This window comes from Podarcis erhardii (genome assembly GCF_964252035.2).
Source record: "Podarcis erhardii genome assembly, chromosome: 1".
NCBI classification, from domain to species: Eukaryota; Metazoa; Chordata; class Lepidosauria; order Squamata; family Lacertidae; genus Podarcis; species Podarcis erhardii.
Window position 1 is genome coordinate 69,680,092 of NC_138497.1, and position 20,211 is coordinate 69,700,302.

The 20,211-nt window shown below is 41.3% G+C and overlaps 1 protein-coding gene across 2 annotated transcripts in view; it reads left to right on the top strand.

The window, feature by feature from the left end:
* IRAG1 (inositol 1,4,5-triphosphate receptor associated 1) overlaps positions 1-20,211 on the top strand; it is a 117,547-nt gene that overhangs the window by 68,158 nt on the left and 29,178 nt on the right. For both annotated transcript variants that reach the window (XM_081840083.1, XM_081840084.1), the window contains exons 15-21: positions 80-197; positions 3,863-4,013; positions 6,340-6,433; positions 13,976-14,167; positions 16,587-16,687; positions 18,839-18,909; positions 19,626-19,799. In XM_081840083.1, coding sequence (XP_081696209.1) covers positions 80-197; positions 3,863-4,013; positions 6,340-6,433; positions 13,976-14,167; positions 16,587-16,687; positions 18,839-18,909; positions 19,626-19,799 — 901 coding nt within the window. The remainder of the gene's footprint in view (positions 1-79; positions 198-3,862; positions 4,014-6,339; positions 6,434-13,975; positions 14,168-16,586; positions 16,688-18,838; positions 18,910-19,625; positions 19,800-20,211) is intronic.

Genomic DNA, 20,211 nt, shown 5'->3' on the forward strand with positions numbered 1-20,211 from the left:
TGCCTCCCATAAGTTGGTAGTTGGGTAAAACTTAAGTTTCTCTCTCACAGACCTATGCTCTTTCTTAAATATTAAACAGGAGGCTGCTGCTTGCTCTAAGTCAAGACTTGTGTTGCCAATTTATTTTCCCTTCTTGAACTTGAAAGCTACATACCTCCTTGAAAATGATGATTCCAGGCTTCCGACATCACTTATAGGTATGAACAACTTAATTTCTAAACTTACTGTATATACATTGAGCAAAGAATCAAGTGATCATGGGTCCCCACCTTCAACTCAGCTCAGCCATGAGTAACTTGACAGTTCTTATGTTTTGTTGCATGCCACCCCAATCTCCCAAATGGTGCAAGATTCCAGGGATTCCAGGTGTGCTTTACCCAGGGTTCGTGTTTCCTTTTGGAAATGAGGCTCAGTAGGGACTGTGGTGTCTTTATGATATATGGTTTGTTTACACATATATACAACCTGAGCCTATGGGCACAACAATGGAATGTCTAGGTGTGCTTTTTAATAACAAGAATACAAAGCTGGAAATGAATGAACTGCAGCTAAAGTATTATGCTCATTTTTCACATGGTCTAGTCCTTCTCCTGCCTACCCCCCTAATATTCCTAAGAGGGTCTCTTCTTCAGTCTTCAGAGAGTATCTGGAAGTAGGGAGGCAGAAAAAGGTACTGCACCGAGAGCTCAGAAACTGCTTGCGCTAATGAAATTCCCTGTCGCAAAATGCACATAGAACACTGGGAGTTTTGAACAGGCTCCAACTTGCATTTGCTCCAGCCAGCATGGGCACTGGTCAGGAATGATTGGAGCAGGAGTTCAACGACATCTTAAGGGCACCACATTGACTACCTCTGCCCTGCATTTTAACTAGTATTACACAGCAGGAGCCTAGGCTAACTTTTTGCTTAAGCTATGAGCTTTGTCTGAGCCAGAGCTTGGCTCCCAGGCTATACTTCCAAGTGACTGGCACCCTTTCCCCCCAGAATGGAAGCACTGAGGCCAGGAATCCATGATTCTGCAAACCATGGCTATGTCTTGAAATAGTGTAGGTTCAGACAAATCAGCTACTCAGCTTATGAACAGCACTATCTGCAAATGCTGTAAACTGAGAACTGTGGCGTGGCACTGTGCAACAGTTCACAGAACCAGATTAGTTGGTAGTTCTGGTCATCTAAGCCCATTTGGCCCTGTATTGGAAAACTGCATTTGCATGATAATAAAAGTCTCTACCTGTGTTATCTATTTTAAACTAATAAAACTTTTAGATTGTTAGTTATAGCAGTAAATGTGGTCCTATGAACCCAGTGGCGTAGCGTGGGTTGTCAGCACCCGGGGCAAGGCAAGTAATTTGCGCCCCCTAACCCGTGGATTTGCGCCCCCTAACCCGTGGATTTGCGCCCCCTAACCCTAACCCCCAGATGTTGCGCCCGGTGCGGCCGGCCCCCCCTGCACCCCCCACGCTACGCCACTGTATGAACCAGTCCTTAGATACTTAACTTTAGCAGGCACTGTAGAAATGGGGGGAAACCCAGTACTCTGGTCAGTTGCCTCCTGGAGTTTTGTTTCAGATAGTAGTACTGTACAACTAGTTCTGTTAAGGTTCTGATCACTTAAACTTTGAAAACTGATGAAATGCGTTTCACAGTACTTGACTTTCCTGTGAAATTAAAATCCTTCAATTAAACAAAATAGAATTGGGCAAGTAACAAGTATTTTCTATTAACTTGGAGTCCACTAGTTTAGATGAAATAACACACTGGTGCCAATTTTAAAAGCATTTAAAGTGGATGTGAATGCTGCCATAAATACCATGGAAACTTACAATAAATAGTCTCCTGAGACCTGCGTATAAAAGTTGTGTTGGAAAAGTCTCTATGGCTTCTAAACTCAGTCCAGTGTATTTTAGGAACTTGACTTCTTGCTTATTCTTACAAAAGTAAAAAGATTATTTTTGGTTGGAGTTTTAAGACACTATTTTGAGGCATTGTACCTTGATAGCAAAAGTACCACTGATGAATGAGGATAGTATATTCATCCTAGACTGCATTTGGTAGAATTAATAATTTGTATTCATCTGTAATACTGATTCAGGTCTTCCTGTGCTCATGCTTATGTAGTCCAAACCACCAGAACATGCAGGAGAAGTACCAGTAGACTTGGGTACACTGAAGGCATAAATTGTTGGACCTTTCTCAGGTTGTAGGTGTGTACCATGTATGAAGGAAAGAGTAGCTCACAGCAACCCTGCAGTGTCCTCCACCGTTAATACTGTTGTGAGTTGGGGGGGGACAGGTTGGTATCTAATGGAAGATCCCATTGTTGTTCTCTGTAGAAGCTCTGGAGCCAACTGACGCTTCGCAGGTAAGATTCACCTTCTGTTGTGTGGGTAGGGCGGTCCCTCCCCCTACCTGGCTGATCGCCTGGCAACGCCTCCCCAGGCGGGACTGGGCGATTGGCTGAGGCAGGCGGAGATCTCCAGGTATCCAGCCTGGGGAAGGTGAAGCCAGTCCGTACTACCGGGAGCCGCACTGGGATCCAGGGGGCTGCATGCGACCACACAAAAGGTGCCCCCATTTGATGTGGGGAGCAGTCATTGTTGAATTAGCCATAATGGCCATAAGTATGGGTTGTTAGTATTTGCTCTGTGCCAGAAGGCAAATGGGTGGGCCCCCTTCCTCACCTTTCCTATACTAATGATCCATACTATGGACACCACAGGCTCTGCTGTTCCACATTCCAAGGAAACCGAACCCTAGGGAAGCACCTGGAATCCTTGGAATGTCACACCACAGTGATTTGGGTGGCATGCAACAATGCCAAATGTCAGAGGTGGAGCTGCAGCTCATGTTCCATTGACTTACGTGCAGATTGATTGCACTTTTCAAATGTTCGAAAACTAATTAAAAATAAAATTTAAAACAAACCCCCATGAAGTAAGGCCCACATTAGAGAGGGACTGTTTACTTTGATGCTAACTTTTGTTTTCCCTCCAGCCCCGAAGCTACAGACTCAGGTAAAGTACACACCAGGGCCTCACTTGTTTAATATGTACTTGAAATCTGTTTTGGCTTAAACCTAAGGGATACAGTATATCAGTTATGTCATACATGGTGTTTATCAGCATTAGCCTAGTCCAGACGTTTTGGGACTACAACTTCCATGATCACTAGCTAGCAGGACCAGTGGTCAGGGATGGTGGGAATTGTAGTCCCAAAACATGTGGCGGGCCAAATTTGCCTATGCCTGGCCTAGTCCTTCTTTTCTGCAAACCAGTATGGATTCAAGTTGAATATTCCTGTCTTGGGTGGTTTGGCTGCAATCAATCTTATTAGTCTCCATTTTGCAGGCCCTCAGGCAGATGGCATCTTATTCTCCCTGGTTCTTAGTACTGACTGTAGGTAACTATTAGCAGTGGGATAGATTGCATCTGATGGTAGGATACATAATAAAGGACATTTTAGTAGTGTTCAGAGGTACGTCGCAAGCTACTGGTTTCTCCTGTTAAACCTGCTTTTCCTGTAGCTATAATATCTTACAAGTGAGAAGGGCAAGCAAAATCTTCTTTAAATGTCCAAATAATAACAAAAAAAATGTATGAGCTACATTTTGGAATTAAGTTATTCCTTGAAAATGATTGCCCTTCTCCTCCTCTCCAAATAAACTCAAAGCCATTGCCCCCCCCCAAAAAAAATTCTGATTACAACAGATTTGATTTAACATGTACTTTTAAAATAAACTGCAATGGCATCATTTTTTGGTTAGTGCAACTTTAGTCCTTATACCAAAAAGGCATTTGCAAATTACATGGCACAATGTTGCCTCCTAGTTTCTGATCTTCAAATATTATGTGTTAATCACAGATGCACTGAATTTAGAACATTTTTCGGCTCGAAAGAGATGTCGCACATTGCCTAATCTGTTCTTCCTGAGCCAGAGACGGGGATCCAAAGAAAATCTCTTAAACAAGGAGAGGCATGCCTATAAAACAGAACATGGGCAAGACAATAAAAGGTAAAGAGAACCTATTTATGTTGTATTAAAATGACTTGTAAAGTTCAAGATCTTTTTCAGCAAGCACTTTATCAGAAGATGTTATTGCTAAAATGATGTACCTGAATGCCTTAATAGGAAGATGTTTTGTTTAAGTGAGTTATTAAACTTTTGTTTTCGGGTGTTCTCTAGCAATTCCCATTAGGCAACATTTTAAAAGAAAAGTCTGAAAGGGACAGTTAATAAGGCTGAAGTAAACCACTGGAGTACTAAAAAGCAAACAAAAAAGATCCCTACTGCTGAGAAGCAAACTGTTTGCTAGCATGGCAAATAAAGAGATGTCGCATCTTCCTGTGTGTCTTCTTGATCTTGGAATATTGAATGCCATCCACAATAGGTTCCTATGGTAACTAATAATGCAGCCATATGTTGTTGACCGCCATACAAAAATAACTATGCTTGAATATCACGGCCACAATAAAAATTTAGCGGAGCCTTTCTTTTTGTGATGGGAAATCGGTTTGCACCTGTGGTTTCTCTTGAAAAGAGGACATGTTACATCAGGTGTGGGAGGGGGGGACCTTTGACCCTCCAGATGTTTACTGAACTACAACTCCCAGCATCTTTGAGTAGCCCTCTGCTTGTGGAACGCTCTCCCCAGGGAGCTTTACCTGGCGCCTTGGCTACATATCTTTAGGCGCCAGGCAAAAACATACCTCTTCTCTCATATCTTTGGCTAATTAAGCACTCTATGGCCTTTTAAACTTTGTGGGGAGGGTTATTGTTTCATTTGTTACTATGTTGTGCATTTTTGTGTTTTTATATTGTAAACCACCCTGTTAGAATTCCTGCTCCATGATTGCAGTCATGGGATTTTCGTCTATCACATGACGGTGTGTGTTTTGACTCCACAGAGTGGGAAGTGATGGAGACAGGATGTTTGTGTTACTGTGTTCCGTGAAGTGGGACTTTTGTTCTTTTTCTCTTTGCTGTCTGATGCTAGAGAAAGAGGGAGCCGTGTTGCAGTGCTCCGTGTGTGTTTATATGTAAAAGTAGATTAGCCAAAATGCTGAGTTGCTGATGTCTGTTACGCAATCTGCGAAGACTCTGCGGATCCCTAAGTGTGCCGATGTCTGTTGGCATCGGTCGCTCTGATGTTTGGGCTGAAAAAAGCTTTTGAAGCTCCCGGACGATCGACCAGGAGGAAGAGAACATGCCAGTTGGGCATGTGTCTCTGCCAGGGTCCTACTCGAATGTAGGACGAGCTCCCGATAGGGAGGTATAGAAATTTGATAAATAACCACTGCTCTACAATTCTATGATACTGTGATTCTATGATCATAATCTCTGGCCAATGGCCATCCTTGCTTGGGCTGATGGGAGGTGTAGTTCAGCAATATCTGGAGAGCCAAATCTTCCCTGTGTTGAACCATTGTTCAGTTATGAATTCTCAAGCATTTGTGAAACACATACCCAATTCTTACCTGCTTATTGCACGTGACACAGATTTTTTTTCACATAGAGGGTGCTTTTTTTGGTCATCGCATTTCCCCAGTGTGGGATTGGCCCCCATATTATTATTTTGTCCAGGTGATGAATCCATTCCCACTGCAAGGGGTCTAAGAGATGTGACTTCAATCCCCATCACTCCCAGCCAGCATGGCCAATTGTTAGGGAAGACTGGTCACATCCATACCATACATTCAAAGCATATGGCTCCTCCCCCCTCCCGAATCCTAGGAACTGTAGTTTGTCAGGGGTGCTGGGAATTTTAGCTCTTTGAGATAAACTGCAGTTCCATGGATACTTAGGGGGAAGCAGTGTGCTTTAAATGTATGGCATGGGTGTGAGTGATGAGAGTGGCTGCTTACCCAGTTCAGGGTGGGCAACGTTTGTGACTCATTGCGCCAGCTCCACACACACACACACCCTGAGCAATGCCATCGTGGCAGCAGCCATTGGTTTCTCCCCCAGGCCAGCTGTGGAGCCTCATGAGTTCCCACCACACCCACTTTACCTTTGCACCAATCTGTGGTTACCTGGGGGCGGGGCTTGGGAGCACACCTGAGTGTGGCAGTCTTGAATTGGGTCCGCTCTCACCCCATATAATGCAGCTGGCTCTGCCCTTGGCAGCACAGGGATGAGAGTTGTAGTCCAACAACATATGGAGCACCTCAGGTTTCCTGTCTCTGGTTTAAAGCTATCTTTAAATCTGTGTCGCTGGAGGGAGTAGTGAGAACCCTGTGCCATGCCCAAGGAAAACATGGAAGTGCCAGGATACTTGGGAAATGATTTTTAAGCTTCTTGTGTTTGTGCTTCCCTTTTTACGCTTGCTGTGGTTGAGCAGAGCAGTTGAGGTCAACAGTCAGGCCAGCACTGAAGATGGAGTGAAGCACCTTCAGTCTCAGTCTTTGCCAAGGTATTCAGCTGTGACTCAGAGGGTAAGTTTACTGATTATTTGTGTTCGACTTTCCCTACTGTGGTCTAATGAGCTGCAAGAAGAAGGCCAACCATTTCTAAATACTTTTTCCTTTTATGGAATTGAACTCCTAGAACATCACTTCCTGGATATTGTATTCTCTAAAATTGCTCGGTGATACACAAACTTCCTTGTATCCCGTGATGAGGTCTGAGCCTTGGGGTGAGGATTAATCCTCTGTCTTTCTATTTTAAGCAAAGATATTATGAAACATGCAAGAACTAAACAAAACCTATTTATATTGTATTGCATAATATTAGAATAGCAGAATGTAGTGGCCTGGGGGTTTTCTTTTCTGATTAATGTACAACATACGCATGCTGAACTAATGTTCTACAGTTTATGAAATGCTTGATGTTAAAATCTGCTTCACGAAAGGGAGAATGTGTCACTCCTTGGATTGTATGCCCAGTTAACTCCCACTGGGTTTCCTTCTTCAGTCTAGTGTCAGTTACAACTGTGCACAGTACCAAATTGGGGTGGGGGGAGTGGGATGGACCAGATTCTGTTTTCCTCAGAACCCCCTCTCCCAGGACAGTCATAAGATAAACATCTGATTAATTAGATTTGTCTTATGCATCCAAATTAGCCTAGAATAACAGTGTTAGAGGGTTTACAAAACAATTACTATTTGATGTTGTTATGAGGCTGGAAATTGCTTGTTCAGTGTGATTTTGTAAGGTCTTTAGAAGCGGGAGGGGAATTCCTTCACATGTGACCCAAGAAATAGAAGAAAGGGGAAATCACAAAGGAAGAGTATACACAAGTAGCCAACAGGAGAAAGTCAGGTGGGCCAAAGCTCAGAATGAGCTCAGTATTTCAACAGAGGTTAAAAATAATTTTTAAAAAGGCTTCTTCAGCTATATTTGAAATAAAAGAAGGAGCAAGCAAGTAGCAGGTCCTCTGCATAGACAAGATGGAGAAATGCTGTTGGGTGACAGAGAGGAGGCAGAACTACTCAACAGTGGTGGAGAAAGGTAGAGGCGGTCCTCCTCGGGTGTCATCCCTGGGGGGGGGGAGGGTTTCGATCGGTGCACCACCCCCTGGGATGCGCACCACTTGCAGCACCCCCTGGACTAGCTCTGCCTCTGCTGCTCAAACACCTACTTTTTTCTGTCTTCACCCAAGAGGAAAGCAGTGCCCAAACTGGTGCTATCAGAATAAACGAGGCAAGGAGGGACTGCAGCCCAGAATAGGAGAAGAGGGAGTACAGGAACCCCTAGCAACTTTAAATGAATTCAAATCTCCAGGGCCTGATGAGCTGCATCCAATGGTACTAAAGGAACAGCAGATGTAATCTCAGAGCATCTGTCTATTATCTTTGAGAATTCTTGGAGAACAGGTGAGGTTCCTGCAGACTGGAGCTGGGCACATGTTGTCCCCATCTTCAAAAAGAGGAAAAAGAAGACCTAGGTAACTACCAAATAGTCACCTTGACGCAATTCCAGGAAAGGTCCTAGAACAGATAATTAAACATTTGGCTTGTGGGCACTTAGAGAAGGATTACTAAAGTGATTATTAAAACTCTGCTTGGGTTTGTTTAAAAAAAAAAGTTGTGCCAGACAAATCTCATTTCTTTTTTTGATAGAGTTACAAGCTTGGTGGATTAGGAAATGTTGTGGACATAGTGTATCTTGATCTCAGTAAGGCTTTTGACAAAGTCCCCCATGATATTCTTGCAGAGAGACTGGTAAAATGTGTGCTGGATGAGGTAACTGTTGGGTGGATTTGTAGCTGGTTGACTGAGTGCTCACTAATGGTTCCTTGTTGTCTTGAAAAAAGTGATATGTAAGGTGCCGCAGGGTTCTGTCCTGGGCCTGTTGTTGTTCAACGTCTTTATGAAAGACTTGGATGTAGGAATTTTCAGTTAACACCAAACTGGGACAGGTAGCTAAAGACAAAATTCAGGTTCAATATGACCTTAACAGATTGGAGAACTGGGTCAAAACTAGCAAAATTAATGTCAAATTTTCAGTTTACATTTCAGTTTATATTGTATAGGGTTATTGGCGCCCCAGTTTGTGTTTTGTTTTATGTCTTCCTAAATAGAAGGAATTTTTTAAAAAAATGTTTAGGGAAAAGAGGGAGCAGATGGGAAAACAGGTTCTGCAAAGGGAGGAAAGACTCCAGTTTAATTTTCATGCTGAAGACCTCAGATGTGGTAATCACTATAATGCTGTTTTGTTTGAACACCATTTCTCCTAACATTATAGCAATCATGCCAGCTGTACAGTGTACAGTTAATAATCTTTGGGGGTGGGGGAAGTTTTCAAGAAATGATTGGGAAAGGGAAAAAATTGATTCCTAGGAGACCTATATAGTTATAAAGTTTTATTCCTGGGAAACTCTTATCATCATTGACAGGGACATACTTCCATAAAAAGCCTGCCCTTTAAGTAGAAGAATCTTATTATAAAAACACACTTCATGTAGAACAAATTGAAAAGTTAAAAGGGCACACTGAAATGAATTTAGAATTACAAAAGATGAAGAATAAAGTTGAACTGAGGGCAAGTTTCTCAAACTTCTAATCCATTCATTGGCTTTTGTAAGTCTTGCACAAATAGGCAAATTCTAAGCAGAACTTCCAATAAAGCTTTGGAATTAGATGTGAGAAATGAACAGTTTTTCTCTGGAAAACTAGTTCTGTGAGCTTGCCCAGAACTAATTGGCTAGCACCTAGGACATCACATTTCAGTACATGTAGAAGTTGCTTGTGTTATATCTCTTTTGATTTTAATCATCTTTTAAATTTTTTCAATACTTGGTTTAGCTGTTTTTCATCAAGAATGTCCATGTTTTACTTAAATGTTTTCTTACAAGTAAGTGGTTTATAGATTTTGATAAATAATCAGGTAAATAAATAAACATCCCTTCAGGGTCTCAGGGAGAGAGAAATCTCTTCTCATCATCTACTACGTGAAATCCAAAAGGATAAACAAGGTGGAAATGGGAGGGAATTGAGTTTCACCTTAATCAGCCTTTCCCAATCTGGTGCTCCTGGTTTTGGACTACAAATACCGCTATCCCTGACCATTGCCCATGCTGGATGGTTAGTGGTAATGAGAGGTTGTAGTCCCAAACTCCTAGAGTACATCAAACTGGAGAAGGCCAAGCTAAATGTTAGGAAAACATTCCTAATGTTAAGATCTCTTCTACAGTGGAACAGACTGCCTAGGAGGGTGGGCGGGCTCTCCTTTACTGCTTCAGGCATTTAAGGACCTGGACATCCATCTGTGCCAGGGATGCTGTAGTTTCATCAGGCACTGCAGATCCTGCATTAAGCACGGTGTTGGACAAGGCTGCCTAAAAGGCGCTTTTCGTGATTCTGTGATTCCATTTCTAAAACCTACCGTATTTTTCGTCCCATAGGACGCACCTAGTTTTTTTGGGGGGAAATAAAGGGGGGGAATTTCCTTTATTTCCCCCCCAAACCAGGTCGGGGAATCCAAACCATGGCAGCGCTGCGCCTCCCCACTGTCCCCCGAGCTTGTGGGGCTGGCGCTGGGGAGAAGCGTGCTTCTCCCCAGCGCCAGCCTCCAAACCAGGTCGAGGAACAGCGGGATGGCGGCGCTGCGCCTCCCTGCTATCCCCTGAGCTTGTGGGACTGCCCGATGTCTGCCCAAAGCGCGGGGCGCTCTGCTTCAGCGCTCCCCGCGCTCCGTGCAGCAGTCTGCTATTCGCAGCCTAGAAAGCCCTGCGGCAACTCCCACAGGGGTCCCCAGGCTGCGGGTGTGTTCCCGAAGCGCCGGGCGCTCTGCTTTCAGCGTGCCCCGCGCTCCGGGAAGCAGGCTGCTATCCGCAGCCTAGGGAGCCCTGTGGGAACTCCCGCGGGCACCCCAGGCTTCCTGATAGCTTCCTGAAGCCTAGAGAGCGAGAGGGGTCGGTGCGCACCGACCCCTCTCGCTCTCCAAGCTTCAGCGAAAGCCTGCATTCGCCCCATAGGACGCACACAGATTTCCCCTTCATTTTTGGAGGGGAAAAAGTGCGTCCTATAGGGCGAAAAATACGGTACTTCTAAAACGTAATGGAGAAGAATAAATATTTGCACGGAATATTGTCTCTCTAAATATTTCCTAGGACAAGGATTGCAGAGTGTGTACTGGAAGTAATAGGGCTTAAAACAGGCATAGGCAAACTCGGCCTTCCAGATGTTTTTGAGACTACAGTTCCCATCATCCCTGACCACTGATCCTGTTTGCTAGGGATGATGGGAGTTGTAGTCTCAAAACATCTGAAGGGCCAAGTTTGCCTATGCCTGGCTTAAAAAAATTAAAACTTGTCAATGTTTGGTTTTTCTTTTTAGAATAGCACATAGACATAGCTATAGTGCCCAGAATTACTGCTTTTTAAAAAGATTTGCTTGGGGAGGGATGCAACAGAACAAAGATGCACTTAGAACTGTTTAAAGTCATGTGGTTGTTTTCTAGGTATGACTTCTGGGTTGATTTCAGTGGGAAAAAGATGAAATCCCAGGCTCTATGACACTGAGATGGTATCCCAGGCTCTCTGTCAGGAAGTTCTTAATTCTACTATAGAAACCACAAAACACTGCATGTTTCTCAAAAATTAGTTTCATTTTGGTTTCTATAGAAGGGAACAGAGATAGAACGGATCAAGACAAACAAACAAACAAACAAACAAACCAACCAACCAATCACCAATGATGGATCCACAAACTACCAGTACTACTGAACAGAGCTCATGGCTTTCAGCATTTTGTTTTGCTTGTTTAAAGTGTTTATATTCCGCTTTCCAGTGCACCAAAAACCAAAGTGGTTTATAACAAAATTAAATGCTTTAAAGAGTAATACAATACTGAAATAGATTATTCCAACAGAAGAGCATTTTAAAAGCCAGAGACTCCCATCAATCTAATAAACCAAGGAGAAGGATTTTAAGGAAGTTCTCACCTGGACTTGAAAATGTATGTGGCAGCACCAAGCAAACTTCTCCAGGGAGCAAGTTTGAAAATTTGGGCACCCCAACATTAAAAGACCCTCTTCTGGTGTGTTCTGCTCCCACCTCAAACAGCACAGAGACCCAGGAAAGGGCAATTAACAAGAATCCTAATATCTAGGTTTGGATGGGGAAAAGTCGCCCTTGTGGTATCCTGGTCCTGAGATGTTTAGGGTCTTTTTGGGTAGTTGATCATATGGGAAGAGGTACTTCTAGGACATTATTCACCAGGATGGCTCAACATTGACTGCAGTATTTGCAATCAGTCCTTGGTTTGAATCAGAAAAAGGGCATATTGTCTTTCCAAAGAAAGTCACTGTCTGAAGCAGGTCCTAGGAGCTTTCTCTGTAATCGTGTACACAAAGCTGACCTATGAAAACCTGGGGGCAAAGGTCCCATATTCACTTTAGATTGGAGCTTAATTTTATTTTTTAAAAAATATTTTAACGCATCAAACAAACTTTATTAACATGAAATATATATAGTTACAGATAGGTAGCCGTGTTGGTCTGCCATAGTCAAAACAAAACAAATTCCTTCCAGTAGCACCTTAAAGACCAACTAAGTCAGTTCTTGGTATGAGCTTTCGTGTGCATGCACGAGGTATCTGAAGAAGTGTGCATGCACACGAAAGCTCATACCAAGAACTGACTTAGTTGGTCTTTAAGGTGCTACTGGAAGGAATTTGTTTTGTTATGAAATATATATGTTATGTACTGAAGTTCTCACCCTGGGCCAGCAGGGGGATACTGTAGATAGTTTTCACTCAGGTCCACATACACAAATAAGGGATTGAAACCGACGTTCGTGATTGGATAGTTGCAGAAAGTTGCTACTGTTGCGTTGTAGTGGAGCTCTATATAAGCAGGCTGGCTGAACACTTCAGTTCAGTTCTGTTCTGGCCTGTGAATAAACAAGAGCTGTTTGAAGAATCACTGTGTCGTCTGATATGTTCACCCACAACTTAACAATATACAATAATGAAAAAGGAAAAAATATCATTGCTATAATGGAATAAATTAATCTCACATTTAAAATGCCAACATTTTCATTGTATTTCCATTCATAGCTATTTTTTCCTAAACTAAATATATATTTTAATAACATGTAGTAGTTCATACCAACACCTGAAATATCAAATTCTCTTTTTACCAAAGCTGTTAACTGACTCCACTTGTTTAATTCTTCCTGATAATTAATTCCATTTTTAACATTGTTGAAAATTTTAATCAAGCTAAATTGTTCTCATATTTTTCTGATGATATCCTGCTTTCTTTGCTTTGACATAGAGCAGCTTTGCAGTGGTCAAAACCTGTAAAATCTGGATCTTATATGAAATTAGAGGCTGACTTTTTTACAGAATTTAATTAGCAGATTAGTTGTTCTAACAGTAACTCAGCTTGCCAACTTTCTATTATAATTTCAACCACGCAGTTCCAAAACTGCTTTGCATTAGTGCATCCCCCATAACAAAAAAAAATATATCCCTTTATGGCTTTACAAAACCAACACTTTCCATCTCCAACCTTACTTGTGATCTTTGACTTCCTGTTTTCACTGTTTGGGCATATAAGCAATTGGCTTTTCTCTATGTTTATTTTGAAACCTGCACTCTCCCTGTACTGTTTTAAAGCTCTGTGTAATTCTTCAGATAAATCACAATATTGTCTGCAAATAAACCAATATTCCTTTTGGATTCTAATTCTTTTAAATGCCAGATTAAAAGACTGGAGCATAATTTAAAGCAAAGTTGGGGAGCCTGTGGCCTTGCAGATGCTGTTGGACCCCAACTCCTACCAGCAACTTTTGGAGGCCCACAGTTTCTCAAACTCTGAATTAATGGGTATGAACTTTGAGCAACAGTCCAAATCCAACTGGTAGAAGTTGAAGGGAGTGGACATAGATCATGTAATGTGTTCTCCCTACCAAGGCAGAGGGCTTGGCCAGATTGCTATGCCTGCACAATGGCCTTCTATGGTTGGTGATGGTATTAGTGATTGGCACAAAAGTCAGCCAATCAGTGCTATGCAAATATTGGTTTCTGTTCCAGACAGTAGGAACTACTTCTTTCCAAGCCAGTCAAAAAGATTGAAAGTGTGTCAGAAAAATGACAAGTCCACAGTAAGCTCATCACTGAAATGCATGTGTGCAAAAACATTTTTGTGCACTGAGCAATATCCATGTCAAATGTATGTTATTTACCAAAAAAAAAATTGTCATTTTTAGTACTATGATTTCAACACAATCATTCCTTGACTTTGCCTAGAGTTTTATGAAGGACTGACAAGGAGGTCTATCTTAATTGGAAATGAGAGCGCTTTAAAGCTTGCCAATGAAGCTTTCCATGCAATAATACAAGGAATGTTGAAAAGGTTTATCTTAATGTCCTTACTATGTTACATTAGACCTTTCAAAACCCCAAGTTAATAAAACACAAGGAGAAGCATAAGTTGTTACTTTAAACTTTATTGCTGCTTGTTGTTATAAAGTGATCTCAGCATGGACTTTAAATGGGTTTAATTTGTATTTTTGGCATCTGCTATAGCCTTGGGATCACAAGGCCCCACAGTGCTTATCTTCAGAGGTTAACTTGAAACAGACATTCCCATCAGTGCATAGCCTCTTTAGTCAACACTGCAATCCAGCGTGTCTTTCACCTCTCATTATGCCAACCCTACCTGAAGATGAGGGACAGCCAACAGAGACACAGAACCCCATTTTGCCTTCTCCAATCAAAGTAAGCAACATTTATAAATATGCTATCCTCAGTGACTTCTGACTGCTTTACATTAGCTATCAATTATTATTTTTTTACTATAATTTGTGCCTTGAGTTTGATGAAAATATGCTTTGGCATGTAATTTAGTCTTGTTTTCCCCCTCTGTGACATCACAATATTCTATGCTTTCTCATCACTACCTGAATTTTAATAGCAAGTAGGGGAAAAGAATGGAATGTTGTCAGAACCCAAGGTAAGTTCTACTAGATGGTACAGAAGGAAGAAGTGTCATATGGTGTTACATCACCACTCATTGATCTTTATTCTGGTTCTTAAGACTATTGTTCTTGTCTGAATATTCTTATTTGTGGGGCTGGACCATGATTATGTATTTCACTTTTTCTAGTTTGTAGTCAGGGCTGCTGCCAGCTTCCTAGCAGAATGGGCTGTTATGACGCTATAGTTTAGGATGCTCTGCAATTTGTTCTGCATGACTTTTTAGCCAATGTTGGCTCTAAAACCAATCCTATTATAAAATACATTGGAATAGCTTTGACTGCTGTGTGTGTCCCCCCCCCCATATTTATCCATATTATATGGCCAGCCCTGGAAGTAGTCCCTGAACAATTAGTGCTGCTTGAGACAATGTATGAATGGCATCCTAGCTGGGGTGAAACAGAAATGGTAGTAGTTGCTACCAAAGTTGGACTGAGCAATGTTTGCTTTTTTTTGGCTTTTTTTTTTAAAGAAAAAGATTTAGCCCTATTTGGCATTAGCAGTAAGATCAACCCATGCTTTCTGGTAATATTAACAGCATGTGACACTCCACGTTGCACACACAGAGACAACTATGTCAACACAGTTGATGATTTCACAGAGAACTTCCTGACCTTCTAATCTCCCCTCAAAAATATTTTTGATGTTTTGCACATCATTTGGATGACATGCATAAAATGTGTAAAAGAGGGACCTTCTGCTAATATGCAGTACTGAATCAACAAACGTAATGATTTTCAAGCCTGCTTCTTTAGGATTTATGTTATCAACTGCCCTTTTTTAAAAAAACAACAACACAAAACAGATCATCATGTTCTCTTGAGATGTGTTGAAAACTTTAAAGCCAATGTATATCTGGCACGTTCAGTTTTACTTTTATCATTGTCTTTTAAACCTAGGACACAGTATTCTACTCTTTGGATAAAAACATCCGCTGCTTTTCCTTTCAACATCCTAGGAAAATGTTGTCAGCAGTGAACTGTGCAGTTATTTGTCATGCATTCTGACACCATTACACATTTGTGCTGAGGGCTAGTTTCCTGATTTAAGATAAACAGCCCACGTGTGTGAGTTCTAGTGATCAGTCTAATGGAAGGCATACAGTATAGGTCAAAGAGATCTTGATTTTGCTCCATCTTGCATGCAGTTGTGTGTCTTTAAAGTGTTGTCAGGTACAGAACAACGGTAATTGTTCACTGTAAGAAACTAATGCTGTGAGAGCCTGGACAGTAGTCTCTTTTTCAGCTGCTGGCTGCTGCTTATTTGAAAGTTTGTTTAGTTAGCAACATCTAAGGGTTTCCTGTTTCCCACAGCATTATGTATTACTACCTAGAAAAAGCCATTATATGTCCTAGGTAGTATTATAAAAAGGTAAACATTCAGATTGACCCTGCCAGTCTCCCCATTCCACAGGAGCAGGCAGAAGATGCCATGGCTGTTTGTGACTCTAGAGGGTGAAGAACAAATGTGAGCTAGAATGGTTGGCCACACCTTGATATTGGGGAGAAATCACTGGATGTACATGGAAAAAGCTCTCATGAAACATGTGCATGCCATAATACCTCAACAACAACAAAATTAAATAAAGATTTTTCAAACAACACACACACACACACACACACACACACACACACACCTTGCACAGGGGGCAAAGCAAAGAAAGCCATGGTAAAAAAAAGGGGGGGGGAGTTAAGTAATTGCTGTGTAGAATGTAGGACTTGCTTCCAGGTGGCCAAATGCACTGGGCTGTTCATGTGAAATTTAAAGAAAAATTTTGTTATCTGGGAAGGCATTTTATACACACACACACAGGCCTATTATTACTTCATATTAGTAGTACTATTATTGGTATTATTGATCTCACTTGTCCAATATGGCAGCTAGTCCTCAATTGTTTTAAAATGGATTTGAAACATCTGGGTTCTTTATAAAGTTGTTCACAAATGCTAATTCATCAAGAATTGTGTATTAGTTGCTCCTTCAGTTAGGTAGGGTCTGCATTAGAGCATAGGACTTGAATTATGCAGAGCCTGTGAATAAATAAGGCCTAGAATTTCATGTAAAAATGTCATGTTTATTCCATTGCAATTATCCTATGGTATATTTCTATATTTCAAGTTAAATTTCCAAAAAAATTTTTTTTTTGTCACAAACCATTCAGGAGTCCCCTGTTGAAGCAGCAACATGCAACACACCTTCCATCGTTCTTCCAGAAAACATAGTCACACCAGATACAGAAAGAGAAAAAAATCTAGCTTTCAGGTAATACCTAAATAAGAACACACAATTTGTTTTCTACTCTGCCATAGGTAAATGAGGAACCTTCACAATCCTCCAACTCCCATCGGTGCCAGAAAGCATGGCCAATGCTCTTTATGGCGCTACATGCTGAGCTCTATACAACAGGAATGCCTTCTCTGCATCATTTGCTATAAACTGATTTGGCCTTTCTATATGCTTGGTTTGTTTAGTAGCACCTTAAAGACCAACTAAGTCAGTTCTTGGTATGAGCTTTCGTGTGCATGCACACTTCTTCAGATACACTGATTTCGTGTGCATGCACACTTCTTCAGATACACGAAAGCTCATACCAAGAACTGACTTAGTTGGTCTTTAAGGTGCTACTGGAAGGAATTTGTTTTGTTTTGACTATGGCAGACCAACACGGCTACCTATCTGTACTTGGTTTGTTTGTTTGCCTCTTGCCTCTATAACTTTGTAGCATTCTAACATATACACAGCTTGTAAGGACAGATCTGAAAGTTCATTCCTCTAGAAAATTATACTGTTGGGTCCAATCTCATGTGGACATTTGTGTAAATCTCTTTTGTAATGAAGTCTAGATTTGAATAATTGGAAACAGAACTGTTGCTCAGGATACATGTAACAAGCAAAGCTTTTTTTAAAAAAAAAACCACTAGAGCATGCCGACTTATCCACTTCATGTGGAGCTACTTTGTAGGGTGAGGCGCATGAAACAAAGTAAGTATAGAGGGATTTCAAGAATAACACAATTTAACTTTTAGAAGACATCTAAAGGCAGCCCTGTTTAGGGAATTTTTTAACGTTTGATGGGCGGGGTATAAACAATATATTATTATTATTATTATTATTATTATTATTATTATTATTATTATATTGGATTTAAAGTAGGAATACATGGGTGTTCTCATGCATGTGGGCTAAATCCTGCAATCTTTGGTTAGAGGATTGAAACTTACGCAAGCTTTGAAATAAATATTTCAGCATTGAAACCTTTTGACGACTACATTGCCCCAAAGGAACAGCTGTCTTACCTGGCTGCTTGCCCAGTTACAATACAGCTACCACTTCCCTTCTCTTCCCCTTCCCCTTCCCTGTTGTGTTCTTCTTTCTCTTTTTTCCTCCTTTTGATTGCTTGCTTGCATAGTTTTGCTTACTTACCTAGATGAAGAAAGAAAACGACTGCCAATGAATTGCCAGAGACCAAATTGCTGACAATAAATAAAATAATTTTCTAACACTTGACTTCAAGTTGGGGGGGGGGGTTAGGTGTATTAGGACTTACTGCTGTTTAAAGATGATGGGAAATTTCAGTGACCTGCTAATTAAAAGAGCAACAACAAACCAGAGCTCTTTTGGGGGGGGGTTGGAATGTGCCCAATTATCATTCTAGTTTGTCTTATCTTGTACATTCAAGTTACATAGAATGATCGTAAATGTGTAATGGGAGGACATATGTTTGACAACTTTGAGAAGAAATATACTTCAAGCACTATTTTTATTGTAGCAATGCAGCCATTGGGTTAATTCCTGAACACTCAGTGTAGGCTGGCACACCTTCGCCACTCCCAACCATTCTGACCTACTGACAGAGGTAGCTCAGCTCATATAAATGTATCAGTTAGAGGCTAGTCACAAAATCTCATCTTGGAATGGAGATGTCAACGGTCAGTCCGTGGCTGCAGTATCTGGCTCCCACCTTGTTCTTAGCATGGCATGGGAAACATTTAACACAACAGAAGCTATTCTTACTAATTAAATCTAGCTGAATTTTCTGGAACAATTATGGCAACATCATTTTTGTTCACACAAAATAAAGCTGAGGTGAATTTAATGAAAAAATTGCATATTCAAGATGAGAGAAGATTTATTGGGGTTTACACATGATGTGAAAATTGATCCTATTTTGCTGGTTTTTGTCCCGCTTCCATACTGGAAGCACTTCTCTCATAACTCTATGGGAAGTCCCAAAGGAGCTATTTCAGTGCAGAGTAGGATGCTGACTTGGCAAACTAGTTTGTGAATTTAATGTGTGGTGTTTTTATTTTATTTTATTTTAAATTTAGTTTTAATACTTTTATAAACTGGTTTATATAATGCTGCTTTAGTTTTAATAAAGCTCATTCCGCCCCCTTTTCTTTCCCCCTCCAGACCTGTTAGTCCTCATCTGCGGCATTCTCACAGAAATGCTAGGACATCAGCTAGCTCACTGACATCTGTGGGTAAGAAACACACACACACACACACACACACACACACACACACACACACATATGTTGGCAAAACTTTGAGTATTGCTTGATGAAAATGTGGAGTTGCCTATCTGCCCTGTAGAGATTTTAATGACTGTACCATCGTTCAATATTCAACATTGCAATGGTATGAAAACTTGTTTATACACTTGATTTAAGATATGCAAACTCTGTACAAGATTTGGTGGAGGGGGAGAAGGGAGAAATGCAAAATAAAATAAAATAAAATCCTCAGGCTTCTGATATCCTAGTGAGCAATAGATCAATGCAATCCTGCATTTTATCTATCAAGGGTTCAAGGGGTTTAGGGCAAAGCTACTTAGGTCTGATTCAATTGCCAGATGTCGAATTCTGCCTTAGGTCAGCTGCTCACACCCAATATGCACTTCTGTGGTTAGCATGACTCCTTGGCAAAGCTGCAATAGCTGCATATACTGTACCATTTAACACAAAGATTGTCATGTGTGGGGAATATAGTGCACCATTGTGTCACCATTGCAGCAAGTCCAAGTTTCATTAGAGCTCAGCTACATCACAGGGTTTCCATAAATTCAGCATTTTACTCAGTGTGTAATTAGATGGCAGTATGTTGAGTAAAATCTTACCTATATAGCACACCAAGAGATGAAAGACGTCAAATGCTGTTACATGATACAACTGGGTAATTTGGATGCTTTTCCATTTAGATAACAGAGGTAATGTAATTGACTTGGTGAATGACCAGCTGCCAGATGTTAAAATATCTGATGAAGATAAAAAGAAGAATCTTGAATTGTTAGAAGAAGCAAAGAGGGTGAGTGAGAGGTTCCTCACGCGAAGAGGAAGGAAATCAAGAAGCAGCCTTTCAGAATCTCCCACAGGTACATGTTTTAAAATCCCATACCTTAAAATTAGGGACACGGGTGGCGCTATGGTCTAAACCACTGAGCCTCTTGGGCTTGCCGATCGGAAGGTTGGCAGTTCGAATCCCCACAATGGGGTGAGCTCCCGTTGCTCTGTCCCAGCTCCTGCCAACTTAGCAGTTTGAAAGCGTGCCAATGCAAGTAGATAAATAGGTACTGCTGTGGCGGGAAGGTAAACAGCGTTTCCATGTGCTTTGGTTTCTGTCACAGTGTCCCGTTGCGCTGTCTGTTGACAAACACCAGCTTCCTCAGCCTGAAAGCGAGATGAGCGCCACAACCCCATAGTCGCCTTTGACTGGACTTAACCATCCAGGGGTCCTTTACCTTACCTTTACCTTGAAATTAAGCAAATGGAACCCAGTGTTAGCCT